Raw genomic sequence first — 17,820 nt, 5'->3', positions numbered from 1 at the left:
TGACTTTCTGATTAATGTGTCAAGCACTCAGAGCTTCTATTCACATTATGTTGTAACAAGTATAAATAAATACTGGCTCGAAGGCAGCCGTGGTATTTATTTATGACTACAAAACATTGTAACAGGGACACCATGGTCAAATTTAATGCATGATAAGAATTGCATTTTTTCTTCCCAAATTATTTTAATAGTATTAAGTAAATGTGAAGCACCTAATCAGTGATGTGCACATCACACAGCCCATCAGGCTAGTAGTAATAGCGGCGCTGGTGGTAGCTGAAATAAAAAGAATTATGAATACAATGTTTTAGGAAAATACCACAGCAGAATGAAACACACCATGAATAATCCAAAGCTTGACATAGTACAGTTTAGGACCATACAGTTCAAAAGAATAGGCACCACAGTGAAGACATACTACATAAAATATACTAACAGGTAGAGAGACGAAATTAATCATGGAGTTCTATCTTTATATCTCACAGTATTTCCTTCTTGTAACATGTAGCCAAGTCAAAACAAATCTTTAGAGATTATGCAAATTTGGTAGACTGGAAGCTCAAAGTTGGAAACAAACATTAAAGCTGTTGAAAACAGATTCCATGTTTGAGAGATGTGAAATTTAAAGCTATAAAATAGATAAGATCTCTGTAAGTAGATTCCTCTATATCAGTATCTAGCAAAACGCCACAATGAAGACTGATTTAAATTCAAATTGTCATACAGCAATTCAGTGAATTTGGAAATAGTCTGGCTTGACAAACATTGAAAACAGAGCAAACTGGGAAATGGAATGCTGAATGGCTGCAACAAAACCTGGTTTTCTAAAACATACCCAAAGTACCACAAAAACTACCTATCTCCAGTAATGTGTTACAATTCTATTTAGACATCCAAAAACAGACTCAGGTTTTGAGATGTATTCTTTCAAAATAGTGAAGCTACTGGAAAAAGATGGAAAAATGCAACCACCTAGGTAAAAATCAGAATTCCTTATGGAGAAATCTGAGACCTACAAAACTGAAAGGTCATAGTTTTCATAATTTACATTTTAATGCAGAAAAGGAAGGACAAAAACATTACACAAAAAAGCTAAATTTCTCATCAGGAAGAGTTGATGAAATCAATCCAGGAGTTATGACATCAGGAGAAGTCTCAGTCAATGACTAGACCATATAAATGATTGGCAGAGAAGACAACTGTTGATGGTGACTTAAAAACATTAGGCACTTAAAAAATATTATCCTCAAATATATTCTGTCTTTTTTCTTGTCTTGTGACTGCAGAATTTTAAGAATTGCTAGAAAATGCTACAGAAAAAGTAACTACCAAGAAAGTAAACTAACACAGACCACAATACTGCACAATATGACATGCTTTTCCTCAAAAATACAACTTACCTCCATGTACTTTTCCTCTGAATCTGTTAGACTTTATGTTATTTATATTACCATGCAGTTTAAACTATTATGGATCATGTGTTTTTTATGAATCTATCACCTCATCAGTGCAATTTACAAAAAAGCCGATTTTGCCTAAATGCCAGTAATTGACTAAGTAACATATAATGGGAATATTTAGGCTACTTTACCACTGTTGCTACCTTTCCAGACACGTTGTTTACATATGGCCAGTCTCATCTTTTTTTCTTTTAAAGTTTTGCTACCCTCGACCCTCCAGCTCACAAATTAGCATGCTATGTTTAGCAAGCATCAGGAAAAGCATGTAGTGTGCATTAAAACCAAAGTGGTGGTAAACACAGCATCATTCGCTCTAATTTCTGCACTATCTATTAAATTCAAACAAATACATGTTTTTTCCTGATTACAATAAAAATAGAAGATGGCAATAACTAAGTTTAGCTATTAAACTTTTTACATAAGCAATGGTCTGAAGAGAGCACTGAAATAGCTACAGTTGCAAGAAGTTTTAGACATTTGGTTCTCTGAGTCACAATAATCATGGACAAGACACTAAAGGTTAAACCGCTGCTCCTTAGCACCAATTCCTTCCTTAGCACTAATCTTTGCAATAGACATGCAGAAGATCCTTCATAAAACCTTTAAAATAATGTGTGTTTCTCGCCTAAATAATTCAATCATTTGCAGCATTAATTAACATGGCACTGTTCAGAACTGTAATCCAGATTAGATGCGTTAGGACAGCAGATACAGGTTTGCATTTTAATCATGCTACATTGTCAGAGGTAACAGAAACTGGATGGAGCCAGCACGTCCACAGGGCCAGCTCCTGCTCTCTCACAAGTTGTGCAGGAGAGTGGAGCAGGACATGAGAAAAACATTCCTTTATTTTCCCTAAGTAATATAGAATTGGAATTCAAATTTGAGGTCTAAAACTCAGCCTTATCACCTAATACTTGGACAGAGATCCAGAGTTCAACTGCCTGTGTTAGACATAATGGAATCTCTTCAGATATTTTCTAGGTTTTCATTTAGCACAACAGAGTGGTTCATCAGCTAGCAACTCAAAATATGCAATAAAATCACAATGTATAAGCAGATTTTAATTTAGTCATTTGTTAAATGCTTTTCCCTCCCTTCTGCATGCTCACAGCCTGGTATCCATCAACTCTTAATGAAGGCTGTGATTCTACAAACGGAGAGATAACACCCAAGTAGGTGAGTTTTCTGTAGGTGCTCTACTGAATCTTCACCTCTGAGTGCAAAAATTGATCTTCTGTCTACCACAGTAGAAACTTGTGGGAGACAATTTCTTGCAGCTTCCCCTGTGTTGATTGCTGTTTGCTTATCTCTAGCGACAGATAAAGCATTGCTGCCAACAGATTCTGTCAGCTTACATATCAAAGTGTGTGGAGGTTCAGGAGAACTTCAGTGTGTAATTGTGCAGATTTATAGCTTTTTTTTTTTCTCCAACAGATTTCAAACTTCATCTGCCACTGAGATAAAATAACAAACAATGCTCTCAGAGCATTTTCAGAAGAGAATCTCACACGGCTGTAACATATATTACAGTAAGCATTAGGCACACTGCTCTAGACTACGCTTAACAGGTATGTTAAACACATCACCTGAAAATCAGATAAACTGTACTATAAATGCCAGAAATTGTAAATGCTAGTATTGTAATTCACTTTGGCATATATTAAAATTCAGAAAAGGATATAAGAATCTGATGCTTATAAGGTTTCTTTGCTTTAAGACTTATGAAGCAATCCTGCAAATATTCTGGACTAAAAAAAAAAAAAATCCCAAAGAAAATCAAGTTGTCTGAAAATGTTATGTACGTGAAAATGTTGGTGAAACCAGAAATGCCAATTTTGTTAAATGCCCTATTCAGTTGTGTTTAGGGACATCTCTAATAGAACTAATTTACCTTCTTTAAAGATGTTCCTAGTGAACTAGTCACAACGTTCTTTTGTCTTTTATCAAAAGTCTTTAATGCCATTGACCAGAACTCGAGTTTCAAAGGTCTCACAGTTATCGCTAAGCCTCTTCCCCCCGCATAAAGAAAGTCTTGTATGACATCTCACACTGTTCCTGAAATCTCATCTACAGAATTCTTCAGTTTTATCTTCTCCACACAAAGATATCAGAGTACACCATCCTATTGAAACCAATTACTGGAACAAGTAGAATAAGAAACAGACTGCAGATGCAATAGAGCTGAATGATGAGGTACATAAATATACACAAGACCAATCCAGCAGCTGAAGCTCCCCACAGGTTCTACAGCAATCTCATCTGTAGGTGGTTATGTGCCTCCTTCAATACCTCCTGGAGAGATCCCATGCTAGAAGATTATACCATATGCAGTCTATACATGCTCTGTAGGAAATGCCTAAAGCAGCTGACAGCACAAAACAGACACATTACATTACTTGGAATTTTTAAAAAAAAAAAATTTTTTTAATGCTATCACATACAGGAACAAAATATAAAAGCAAAATACATCTAACTCTTTTTAGCATTTATATAAGAAGCCCCACAAACAGGTATTACCTTCAAGAGAAATTTCCTTCCATGGATTAGGTGGATACATGAAAGCAGCATTCTGGATTTGGTCATGTATGTCTTCATCTTCATTGAATGGAAAGGTACCACTGAGGCTTACATAAATGATGACACCCACTGACCACATATCCAGAGATCTGTTATAGCCTTTGTTTCTCAGAACCTCTGGGGCAAGGTAGGCTGGTGTTCCTACAACTGAACGCCTAAATGATTTCTCTCCAATGATTCGGGCAAAGCCAAAATCACAAAGTTTTACCTGTTTAAAGAAAAATGCTGTAGTAAGACATACATTATTTTTATTATCAAATACATAATTGAGGAACTTTTATCATCAATTAGTTGCAAGATGGATCTCTACTGTTTCTTCAAGGATACTTTTTTTAAACTCCTCTTTGAGAGGAACACTCTTATTCCAGTGAAACAGTAGACCAGATTACCAGCCCATAGCATCTCTTCTATTCCTTAATTCCACAAATAAAACACAGTTTTGGACAGGTTTAACAGCTCAGGTTCCTAATGGAAGTAGTAATATATAGTAATACTTATTCATTCATAGCATAAGAACACAAAAAAGAGAAAATTTTTTTTACCTATGGCTTTTTCCTAAAACAAGCAACTTGACAGAATTTATTTCTTAAACTTCTAGTTTTATTTCATTGTGGACCTAGTTATACTCTGCCTCTCTGCAAACTTCCTTGTCTGAGTTCTACAAAGTAACAGATTTAGCTGCTTGAAAATTCTCACTTACAACAACTCAGTATAGATCCTCCCCTTCCAATTATTGATATTATTTAAAAATTATCAGTAGTACTCTTTTTGAATATGGGGCAATTTAGAGAGATTATAGATGAACTCTGAAGACTGAAGGTAACAGAAGCTGACAAAAATACCTTTTAATGAGAAATACAAGTCAGAAAGTATATTTAAATATCCTGTGATCTACCTGGCATTTAAATTCATAAAATTAAAGAAGCTCTGGTTCTTCATGACCCCTACCCAAACTTTCAGAAAAATAACTTTCTTTCTGGAGCAAATTAGAAATGATCACACAAGCAGCTATGTCACACTTGAAAATCTAGTTCAGTATTTTAGACAAATGACAAGAATCAAGGATTTTTGAACATGACTTCTTTATAAAGTGGTTTGAATAAATGATCAGCTTTTTCGTATCTAAAGGTTCTATGCAGACAGGTTACTAGTAATTTTATTTATACATAAAATAAACATTGCTAACACTTATTACTTATAACAGTTTATCTTAAGGAAGGGCATTTTCTACTTGCCTGTGGGAAAGGATCAGCTGATGCCAATAACACATTTTCTGGTTTGAGGTCACAATGAACAATATTTTTGAAATGAAGATGTCTTAAAGCAACAAGGATCTGTGAATAAAAAAATCAAATTATGGTTATTTTATATTGTTTGAACAGTATCAGTGACCAGAGAAGCAAGGACTGGTGTGAAGAAAAACAATCCAACAAGAATGTACCTTTTACAAGAATGTCAACAATAAAAAAGAAAAACCCAACAAAAACCAAAATGCTGTGCGCCTCGAGTTTTCTTGATGTTTCACTGCATCAAATATGATTTTTCCCTCTCCAAGAGTTTACATTATAAAAATGTTTTAAAAACTGGGTTCTAAGTATTTGTTTACTTTTTGTGTGTGAAATCTTCAAACGTAGTAACATTTGCAGAATGACCTTTCATATATAAATTCAACTAAATTCACAGAAATATGATCCAATTGAAGTGTTTTCTTGATGAGAGAAAGAATGGAGAGTCTTGTATGTATTTCTGTTCTGTTATATACACATGAATATAGCAACAGTGTAACAGATATCCATCCTTTTTGTGTGGCTTTAACTCAATTCCTTGTGTTTGGTCAGGGGCAGAATATGCCACTGTATTAGAGCAGTGGATGGTGAGGAGGCAGAATGAACCTGTGAACAGAAGAAATCAAATTCTAAAGCTGGTGGCAGCTTTCCCATTAAAGCCTGGAAACTAGGAAACCTGTTAAATTCTACCCCAAATAATAAATTTATAATAATAAACACCACAATAGTGTTTGTTCCTGCATCTTTCTTTTATCCTGACTGCTGTAACGTGGGCTTCTCTGACTGTGAGGTGGCTCACTACTGATGTGTGTATCTAAATTTAAACCAGTATTTCAGGCAGCCAAAGAAGCAGTATGATAATATTGCAGGAATATAACAACAAGAAGCTCAAATAAACCCCAGAGCAAATTGTTAACAGAAGTCATAGTGGAAGCCACTATGTAGACACAAGTAGCAAGATCCAGTCTCAGCACAGAAAACAGGTGTAACAGGGCATAGCATGAACTGCAGGGGTTTGATATTGGGCAGTTCAAGAGGCTCAAATTTCTTTTTGTAGTTCTTCAACAGTTTGCTTTTAGTGCTTTTCTTTCTTGTGCTTAATTCTTCAATCGTATGAGAAACTGTACCTTGATGTCCCCTCCATCCAGCAGCCAACAGCTCTATATGTGTTTAGGTTTAAGTCCTCTTAATGATTTACTATCTATCAGATAATGTACAGTAATGTAAACAAACCTGTTTTACCACCCCTGTTTTACTCAGACTTTCATAAGCCAGACAGGTAAATTATGTCAAAAGGAAAACATAAGAAACAGTGATAATAATTGACCTCAAATCTCCTTCTAGGTCTGCAAATAATTTCTTACCTGAGTAATTAAAAACTTAGTTATTCTCTCTGGCAGTCTGCCCTTTTCACTTGACAAGATCATCTCCAGCATGTCTCCATGGAGTTTTTCCATAACTACAAAGACTCTTTCTGGTGTCTCAAACATACACTCCAGATTTACAACCCCAGGATGATGAAGATTCTATTAAAGATAAATACAGCACTGGATTTCTCAATATGATCAGTAGCTTTTATCATTACATATCCACACTTCAGACTCCCACCCAAACCAGACAATGTTTCAGTATTTCATAATTTAAACTGTGTGCCTAACCTGTAGGCAACAGGGACAAAATTTCTAAAAGCAGTACAGGAGAATATATGAATTTCAAATTAGTTTAACATGTATTTTCCTTATTGTGCCTGGTGCTTAAAACTGCAGAAATTGTAACTCCTAGCATGACATTGTCGATACATTTGTTCTTGTATGTTTATGGAGAATAAGCAGCAAAAATACTAGTATTTTTGCAAAATCATTAGTCATAATAAATTAAAATAATTATATTATTATCTGGTATTTACAGAAATAAATAATGGAGCTAATACATGAAAAAAGAACAGAAAAATACCTGTAAAATGGCAACTTCATTACGAAGTTGACTTTCCTGTTTAGTTGGAAATCTTAGTTTATCAATTATTTTAATGGCAACATCTCTTCCAGTTTTGCGATGTTTTCCTGCATTAATAAAACAAAAGCTCGCTATCAATTAACATGATTAATTATGAAAAGTGTTCCCCTTTCATGGGTTGTACAAGTGGCCATAACCAAGTAGTTCTCAGAGCTAGCTTGCAGATACGACATTAAAAATTTTCTGTCATTTCTTTTCTTTCCTCCCTTTGACAACAGAACTTTTCTTACTATCTCCTGACAAAGCCATTTAAATATGTAAGAAAAAAACATATGAGAAAGTCAGCTCTACATTTCAACAGTATAGATTCAAAGTTAATTTTCTTATATATATATATATATACACACACACACACACACACACACACACACTAGCTGCATTCTCTGCAACTGGCTGGTTGTAGGCTTAATCTTTCACTGCAACTGGCTGGTTGTAGGCTAGGTCCAGACTAGCAAATAATGAAATGTGTGATAGCCTCTAGGCATGTTAGTGCACGTCCCAGGTTTATCAGAGAGTCAGAGATACACCTCAGTGAGAAATTTGTTGTTAGTTCTCACTTCACACCGTCTCAAACAACAGCTGTAACTAAATACACCCCCAAAAAACTGCTGAAAAAGGGAGAAAAGAGAGAGGAAAATCAATACAAAAATAAAAAGAGAAACAATTCTAACAAGCTACTGAAAAAACAATAAAAAAATGCCTCACTGGAATATGTAAAGGAACACAGAAGGAAGAATAATTTTTTTCATCCATTACAGTTCTCAAAAAGAACAGCTCTCTTCACTTCAGGGCTTGCTTTATTAGCATTTACAGAGAATATGAAGCTATTGATATACACTGACCCACTACTGGACAGAAAGCTTCAATCTACAAAATTACTTCACCAACACAAAACATAAATATATACCTTTTTGAATGTATGCTTCTTAAATGAAAAAACAGACAGCTAATTTCTGCAACAGAACATTTCAGAGTCCAAATACTTCCCCCGTTCAAGAAAATTTGTACTTTAAGCACAACTGTACAACACCGCAACCCTTACCTCCATAAACAATACCAAACTGTCCTGATCCCAATACTTCATCGGGGAAGATCTGGTATACAGTGCTAATATCCTGTTTATATAAACATAACAGATATTAAGCCCTAAGAATATGCAAAGAAAATTCATATTTCATTTGCTTTTTCTAGTGGGAAGTAGCATACTTTTAGTACAGTGCCTTTTAAAATATATTATCTGCCAAAAAATTCAGGTGTGTTTTCTTACAAGTCATATTAGCTGTAATTGCTGTAAAAGCTGATGAATCTTCAGCAGGTTCACTGAGAGGGGTAAAATATTCCATTTGTGCCAGAGAGGCAGTCTCACGTCTCACTATTTCTCAGTGTTGTAACACAGGCTAAAGCACAAGCTGTTAGCAGATTCATTTGGGAGACTGAAATAAAGATCAAATCTTGCAGCTCAGTTTAATTTTCCTGATATTAACCAGCAGCATATACAACAAAGAGTAAAAGAATGCCTAATTCATAATAAAGGCTGTCTTACTTTTTGTTAGGAAACAAACAGACACTTCCCTAGCAGGCAATCTTTTTGCAGTCTTTTTCTGACAACTACCAGAGTTGTCCCAAAGCTTTAGCTGGCTGCAGGGAGTATCTATTTTTTCCCTCTGCCATGGGACAGAAAGCAAGCAGTGTGCTTGACCACATGACCTGTGTCTAACTGTCCTAGAGTAAAAGAAACCCAGAATTCTCTTTGTGTGTGTTATGATATATGCAACTCTTCCTTTGGATAGAGTTTCATCTTCATGCAAGAGAGACTATCTGATCTCTGACATATGACAGGAAATGGTATATTTATCAAGCCTTATGGTCAGTTTTACAAAGTTCAGTTGACAAATTCCATGAACTAGTAATTTCTACACCTCGCTTTCCATTTGGTGATTAGCATCCTACACAGGTCCACAATTAAAGTCTGTGAAATTACTCATACATAATTCTTGCATCTCAAGAAAAGGTGCCATGAAGATGGTTTTTGTCAAAAGTTAAAAAAGCTAATTGTTTGTTAATTTCTTCAAAGTAAATGAGAAATAGCTGATGGGAACTCCCCTAACATGCCTCTTGAAAAACAGATTAATGACTTTGCAAGCTTAATCATAGCATGTCTAGCACCAGCATCCAGAGAACACTCACCACGTTTTCTTGGACTTGGCAGTTTGACACAGAAATACTGATGGATATATCCCCTGGGGAAGAAAGCAAAATATACTTTAGATTGCTGTGCTTTTAGTCCAAACATGTTGTAATAGGAAATGACATTCACATTACATCAGTATCTACTGACAGCTCTAGAAATTGGACCAATTAGGTCAGCTTGCTTGTCTACCAGCTAATATAAAATTATACCAGCCCACAAATACATGAACTGACCAACAGTTTTGCAGTGTAGAGAAAAAACAGAATTATACAATTCAATATTTTTTTTAATAGTGAAGTCTCATAATTCCCATTTATAAGATTCTTATTGCTTTTTTCCATTCTGTTTTGAGGCTTTGTACCTCATGCAAGTAACAACCGCAACTAAATTGGTTTTATTTAGTGGATTTAATAATAATGTTGATTTATTTAGTCACCTACAACATATTTGATGTTATTCAGATGAAGGCAAATACACATTCAAATTAGACTGCATTCTGTTACAAGTAATACCGATTTCAACTGGCTTAAGAGACATTATTAAAAACCTAAAAATTAAGACAGACTTAATGGAAACAAAATCTTGCACTTGTGTTTTAATACAACAAACACCAGATCCAACTTCTATCAGTTCAGAGCTTAGGATGCCATAAGCATGTCATAAGCATTTTGAACTGCAAACTTACTGAGGGGTTCAGTAAAAATTCAGAATATGCCTACTGCTAACTGCATTACACAGACAATACTTTGGGAAGGAAAGAATGCTTCCTCAGAACATTGTCACTTCTGCCTCCTACTTCTCTGTAGAACCCCATTCATGGTGACTTTCCATTTGTTCAAGTAAAAATTTTGAAACCAGTGTCCCCTACTATAAGGCCTGTATTACACACTGAAGATACTTGCTACTACCCATCAGCACCAATCCCAGATGCAGTATGTAACATGAGTAACTTCTGCTTCACATGGCTTATTCCCTTTCCTTAGGAAGACTGCTTTTGGCATAGAATGTTTGTTATGGAGAGGCTTTTTTATCATTGCCGATTTGTTTTCAAATATATGTACTGCTGTGTTTACATGAAATAAAAACACGGACAAAGACATGGACAATTCTTGGACTTTGAGCAAAAGAAAGAAGGGTGCTATCATTCTCACTGTCCACACAAAATTGTTCTAAAGGTCTCAGATAACCTTAATTTTTGCACGTATAACCCAAAGATAACTACTAACTTATAAAGAAATTTTTCAAACTTCCCAAGAGGGAGAGAAGACAGCTGTCGTGCCCAGTCCAGCATTTTAGGTGATTTGTTTGGCTACACTGGACTCAAACCAGGGGCACTAGGTAACTAGTCTGATGGAAATGACATCCAGAATTTGACACTATTTTATGCAGGATCCCAGTCAAGAAAGCAAAGGACATTGCTGATCTAATCTGATATGTGAGCTGTTGTGCCTGGAGATACAATGCCACAGCCTGTTGTATTACTTGGTTTCTGAAGGGCTTGTGGTCTCATTAGCATTTTATGCTGCATTAATAGCATACAGATGTCAAGTGCTAAAGTGGGTGTATATTACAACAAAAAGTCTAATCCAAATTGTGTAGACATATTCAAATTCTCTTTACACTGACTAGGCTGAACAGAAGTACAGAGCAACCACAGCAGCACATGGCTAGTACTGGGGAATTGTTTGCTCTGTATCAGTACCCAAGCTAGATTTAAACAGGTCTCGTATTTAGTTTACATAAACTGTCACCTTTACTAGAGAATTACACAAAGGTATGTAAACTGGAAGCAAAGATATATTCAGTCCTTTTGGTCCTGGATAACACACATGCCTTGTTGTGCTTAGATTAGCTGTTCTTCACACTTGAGCTCTTTTCATCTCAGCATGAGACAATGTTTCAGGCAGCTGTATAGCCAAATATGATGAAGGGGAGCAAATTATCTATGCTGCAGTGGCCCAAAGAGTGAAGAGCTGCTTCTACAGACAGCTAGAAACATAAATTACAGCCAGGATGGGAAAAAAAAAAATCTATCAGTTCTGAACTGGAGCTCAGAAACTTCATCCCTCTGCACAAGGAGGCTATTTCTCACACCAGCAATGCAAACTTGAATTAGAAGCCTTACTAATTTCATAACTATTTTCTCACTAAAATATCTGCATCTTGTATATTAATACAGCTGTCCTACTATAAACTGAAAACACATGGATAGGAAACTGTGGTGTTTAAAATAATATGGAAGACAAGTGATAAGCCATGACAGAACAGCCTTTACCAGTTGTGCGATACATCCTTTCAACGTGTGCAGAAGACTGAGCAATGTCATTTGAGATGTGATTCTACTTATCTGAAATGGAGGTAATGAACAGACTTACTGTGCAGGCTGGGTCCTGACCCAGTTGATGCCCCTTTAGGGATGACAGGCATCAGGGCATGCTGGATTGCCATCTCCCACATTCGTGCCACATCAATGCCAACACCACTACTGATAACACTGTTATTCAGTGGAACGCTTGAGAGGTTGTCTATGTTTTCTCCAACATAATAGACTATATTTGCTGTGCTTATTTCAAAACAATGAGCATTGGCTCCTTGAGGCAGCAAAGTGAAAGTTTTTGCAGGTTCCAGAGACAAAATTTCAGACAATGGGATTTCCTAAAATGAAAAAACTATTTTACTTTCTGTGTAAAGATTATCAACATATAAAACTTAAGCATGAACTTTATTTGATTAGTTTATGATATCAACTGTTGCCTTTTACCATATGCTTCTTGTACAAACAAAAAGGCTCTTGTAACCTGAAACTCTGTGACACACAAGACTGTTGATGGTAAAATACTAAATGTTTCTGCCCAAGACTAACTAGAACTTTAATTATTTAACTGAATTTATCAAAGAGAGTAGAGAGGTTCCTTCAGAAAAAAACAGGGCCATCTATATATCAAGAGAACTCCATTAGAAAATAAAACCCTGTTGACTTCTCATATAAAAATTTTTCATTCCCACAACACACATTTTATAGGTCCTTGTTAGCTGACACCTTGCTGATCAGAGATTTATTTGTGAAAGGCAGAACACACATATGCAGCTTAAATAATGAGAAAAAAAAACAACAGACCAAAACCTAGATAGAAGTTATACTATTATTGTACTTTTAGTAAGCATCAATTTAGAAATTTAGTCCTTATATTCTGCTGGTATAAAAAGAGGTTGGAAAATATTCCTTACTTTGTAATATTTGCTTCCAGTATCATTTTGAAAAAGTGTAATGCATTTGCTGTCCAGCCTCCAGTAGTGTCGCTTTCTCTGCAATGAAAAACAAGCAAATTAATGAAATGTTCATTTCACAAAAGCACCACTGCCAAAATGTTTCTTTAGTTTGAAGAGATGTTCTGTGAACGATAAAGACCCAACTGCTATTACAAGATTTTAATGAAGACTTTATAATTGAATTTAGAATCTATAGAGCTCTTATTATGCTCTGCTGCTTCAGTAATAGTTCTGTTAAAATTGTACAAGTTTTAAAAATTTAAAATGTCATTTTGATGTCTGCATAACATTCAGCACAGTTTGCTGATATATATGATCCTAAAGCAATTACAATTTCTTTTTGTATCCCTTATAACACCCCAGTTCACTTTTGAAGCTCACATACTGAAGGCTTTATTCATGTTTTAGCAGGTTGGAATGAAAATAGCCTTTTTCTACACTAAATCTACTCTACAAAAGTCTCAATTCAACTGCCAGTATCAGGGAGAGTGTAGCTGGAAGGTAAAGCTACCTTACAGAACCCCTCAATGTTATGTTTCACTTCCTTCAAAATGACTACATTTGGCTGCCTATGATAATGCAACAGATATAATCAGATGGTTTTTGCGTGTTTTAACTGTCTCCTGTTCTTACAAGCAGTGCCAGTCTTAGTTATGATAAGAACTGGGACTTTAGGAATCACCAAAATTGCAAAAAATGCCTTACATGAGTGATTGTAAATTATCAGAGCATTGTTGGAATTTGACTCTGTACTATAACATAACATGTGCTGGAAGACAGGCCTTCCATAACAATTCTTACCAGTGTGTCCCTGCTTGTATAGTGAACCATCCAACCTTCCTTCATTACTGTGCTACTTCTCCGTTTTGTGTGCTTCACAGACTGTACCACTCTCATTAATGGAATATTGTTGCTGGTTGAAGGGCTTAAGAATAAATCATTAGAGGCTTTTAAAAAGAAGATAACTTTGGACAAAAAGAAAAAAAAAATCTTTAAAATCAGAATATATGTATACACACACACACACACTATCCATATTTATTTTTATCATCACTAGCGGACCTGGTTTGCATACAATTTTGTTTTGTCATTCCAAATATTTCGAGATTACAAAGAAACAAAGCTTGTAATACTATACCATGAGAATGTCAGAGACCTTCTGAAGGCCTACACACATTCTTCCAAATGTATTTCTAAAGATGAGCTAAGAAAATGGGCAAATAACTAATACAATTCAGAGCAGTATTGATCTTTAATCTCTCATAATCTAACACTCTCCCTCGGATTACTGTCCTGTGATCTTGCTTGGGTTCAAACACACAGTGGAATGATGACAGTTTATAGAATAGAAAATGTGCCCAGCTGCACACACCCTGGACAGGCACAGCAGAGAATCTGCTGAAACCTCTCAGAGAAAAGAGGTTTAAGCTATTCTACCCTCAAAGACTTAACGTGAAACACTATTGCCTTGTGGGGTATGCACACTGAAACTTTTACCATTCAGCTGACACACTAAGTTGGGAAGGCGTGGGAATGTGACAGCATGCCTGACAGCACTGTCTGGAAAAATCTGGTAGTAACCAGAAGCAAACTAGCCCATCTTCCTTGCTGTTAGAGTTAACAATTCCAAAAGCAGATTCTGTGTAATGGAATATGGACTCAATCCGCTTCAATCCTAAACATGAATGCTTAGTTATTTCTGGCAGAAATTTAAACAGTGATGCTGCATTGTATGTGAAAACAGAGCACAACACTGCTCTTGTATTCTGCCCTGATAGCAAACTTATTGGTGCAACAACTGCAACAAAAAAGGGCTGATAGTGTTTAGGAAAAGAATAATATGTTAAGTTCCCAAAGTTGTTGTGACTGTATATGTCTGCAGATGGCCCTGCTTCACTGTAATGCATTCTGGAAATAAGTTTTATGAATTGGTAGTTTCCCATCAAAATGAAGAAAGTGCTGTCTGAAAGTTTAACTAAGTATGTAACATAAAGGTAACATCTCTTTTCTGCCTAAAAATGATCAAACCATCTGCAGTTCCTATTTAGCTATTCTTATCTGTACTGACAAAAGGTTTACTTTTTATTTGCCTTTTATAGGCAAATAGACTTAAAAAATATCCATGGATATGGAAACTACCCTTAGAAATAACTGAGGAGAAGTATTATTGGAAACACAGGAATATTCCTTAAATAAGGAAAACACGTACCTTAGTTATAAATATTTTATTAGTACAACTGGATATTTTTATTTTGAAAACTTGCAGGGCTGTCCGCTTAATAAAACTTGGAAATTTAAAATGTTCTGTGACAATGATTTCGTCATCTAAGCACAGGCTCATATTCCAATGATACAAGGTACACATATACATCATACACATTGTATCTATGCAGACAAACATGACAGTAGGTCACTGCTGCATGAAGTAAAACTGCATATTGAAATGGATTGCTTTCTATTAGTGCAATGGGTGTATGACAGTAACACAGAAATAAGGGGAACGTATTACTGAAAGAGACTCCCAACAAGCAAAATAAAAGAAGAAATTGCAGGTCAAACAGACTTGTAAAAGAAACATGTTTTATGATTCTTAAAGGCATAGATCCATCAGATTTCCTAGATGCATCTAGGAAATTACAGCTGAAATTACCTTAATTCATTTTAGGTTCCCTGACAATGAATAATCCCTACTTTTTCCCTACTATTCAGACAGTTCCAATAAGTGAATAATGTTTCTTCTCTTAATACACTTCTGAGGTACGTTGCACAACTCAGTTCCCCTTTTCCTTCCCGAGCAGTCATTTCAAAGCACTAATCTATTTTGTAACTTGCTTCAAATTACTACTTTAAGTTTGTCAAACTTTCCTTTTTTCTAAAGACGTCTAAAAATACAAAAAATTAATCTAGATCTGATCACACCATAGCTACTTACTCATTTTGTTTATTTATTTAAATGACCCAGCATTGCACTGTTAAGCCAGGGAAAGAATGGCTTCAAAAATAAGTAAACAATAAATAAATAAATAGTTTACTATTGCTTATGCACAAATAGTTTCACATCATTTTCATGAGAACAGACCTGCAAGAACTACTTTTGCATCAGTTTTCACACACTGCTTCAACTTGACAATAAAGCTTCTCTTAAATTACTAATACATATGATCAGTGAAGCATTCTCACTGCAGTTTCAAAACCACAACATTTCACCAGCATTCCCCATTCTAAATGAGTGAGAATAGTGCCCATGTAGATTCCCCCTTGAGCCCTAGACATGCTACATACAAATAAATACAAAGAAAGACGGAAGGTACACTCACTCCCCCAGCTCACCTGATCATCCTGTTAGATTCATCGTGATCCAGATCAGCATCCTGCATTTCTCCATTGTCACTATGGCATCCTGTCATTGACATCTCTGAATCATGAGCCATAGATTCTTCCATGTCATCTATAAAGCCACTGTTTCTTTCACTGTCGTTGTCATCACTCCCTTCTTCCATGACCACATCAGACTCAGCCCCAGGACTAAGGAGGTCTGGAATATCATTTCTCAAGTTATTATCTGAAAACATACAATACTCCAACTACAACACCCTGGCACATTTTAAGCTTCCAAAAAACTCAAGTTCTCTTTGGAAGTCCATTGCCTGGATTTAGACAATGTAAGTAGACAATTACTTATGTGAACTGAATGTTCCTTTGCACAGGAACAGTATTTTCTATGAAGCCTGCACAAACCAGCACAATAATCTATACCACTGAAACAATGTTCCCTGCCATTAGAAAAGAAATACTAAATAAGCACCAAAACCAAAGACTTGGGATTTAACTTATTTGACTGTGGCATAGCATTAATAGTATCATCCAGCTTATATTTAAATTATATTAAACTTTCCAGTTTCCAAGTTAGATACGCCTAAGCAAGATCAGAGTAAGAAACAATTTTTTATTGCATTGTTGCTTGTGAATGGATTTATCTGGAATACAAAATCATTAGTCCAGTCAGAGGGTAAAGACAGCATTAGTTTTTCCTCAGATGTTGTAGTGTTCCAGAAATTTGAAATAAGGTTAAAAACACATGGAACTCATCAAATAGTTTCTCCTAGCAACTTTTGTCCAATTGTGTGGAGGAAGGGTCTTGACAGTCAATGTAGGCAATGTACCACAAGAAAAAGCATATTGAATTGTTGGACAGCACAATGTTTGGAATTTATGGCATTTCACTGAAATTAGAAGTGCACAGCTGAAAAGTTTGTTTTCATGTACAGTAGTCTTAAGATATTTGGATATAAATTACTGATGTGTGATTAAGAGACATTTCATCTCTAGCAGAACCAGTCATTCAGTCATGAATGATACTTCACAGCGCAAGGCTCTATCTTTCCTATTTCTACAACACTTTTAAAATCTCTATTTTTAATAAACCTACAATCAGTTAAAAATAACTCCTTACATTTAGTATATAATGCATTTAACTAATGACACCATGCTTGGAATTTCATTGCTTCAGCTCTTCTTTCACTTACTATTTTAGGGAAGATGCATCACACAGCAGATGGACAAGATGACAGATATTGTATTTTGTTTATAAGTTTTAAAATAATGTCAACCAAATTACTGTGAAAATACAAATGACATACAGGATGAAATTGCCTTTGAAAATCCTGAGGATCCTCTATCAGTCATTCAGGACACACAATTCAGGGTTCTATGAGGATTCTATGTATACCATACTACGAATATTATGTGGTGTGTAAAAGCCACATTCTATACATTTTAAGATTGCAATCTTCAAGGAATATACTTGGACTAAGCCCAGAATATGTGTTCTCACCCCAAGTGACTCTGCACAAGCTTTCCTGAGACAAACTATCACTTCCCACTAGCCCAGCATCAGATTCACATGTAAGGAGGAAAGTCCAAACAAAAGTAGTGTGTTGCTTGTGAAACAAAGGTGGGGAGAGAGCAGAGGGGGTGTGTTGGAGGGATGAAACAAAGCTGCCTCAGATGGAAAGAGGGA

The 17,820-nt window shown here is 35.6% G+C and overlaps 1 protein-coding gene across 3 annotated transcripts in view; it reads right to left on the bottom strand.

Annotated features, from left to right (window-relative positions):
- PRKD1 (protein kinase D1) overlaps nt 1-17,820 on the bottom strand; it is a 125,818-nt gene that overhangs the window by 7,021 nt on the left and 100,977 nt on the right. For all 3 annotated transcript variants that reach the window (XM_032112091.1, XM_032112092.1, XM_032112093.1), the window contains 10 exons: nt 16,131-16,335; nt 13,602-13,725; nt 12,759-12,836; nt 11,906-12,185; nt 9,527-9,579; nt 8,382-8,454; nt 7,280-7,386; nt 6,691-6,852; nt 5,276-5,374; nt 3,981-4,248 (listed from right to left, as the gene is read on the bottom strand). In XM_032112091.1, coding sequence (XP_031967982.1) covers nt 3,981-4,248; nt 5,276-5,374; nt 6,691-6,852; nt 7,280-7,386; nt 8,382-8,454; nt 9,527-9,579; nt 11,906-12,185; nt 12,759-12,836; nt 13,602-13,725; nt 16,131-16,335 — 1,449 coding nt within the window. The remainder of the gene's footprint in view (nt 1-3,980; nt 4,249-5,275; nt 5,375-6,690; nt 6,853-7,279; nt 7,387-8,381; nt 8,455-9,526; nt 9,580-11,905; nt 12,186-12,758; nt 12,837-13,601; nt 13,726-16,130; nt 16,336-17,820) is intronic.

Source organism: Corvus moneduloides, chromosome 6, assembly GCF_009650955.1.
Source record: "Corvus moneduloides isolate bCorMon1 chromosome 6, bCorMon1.pri, whole genome shotgun sequence".
Classification (NCBI taxonomy): Eukaryota; Metazoa; Chordata; class Aves; order Passeriformes; family Corvidae; genus Corvus; species Corvus moneduloides.
The sequence above is the reverse complement of the archived record's forward strand: the minus strand, read 5'-3'. Positions and strand labels throughout refer to the sequence as shown.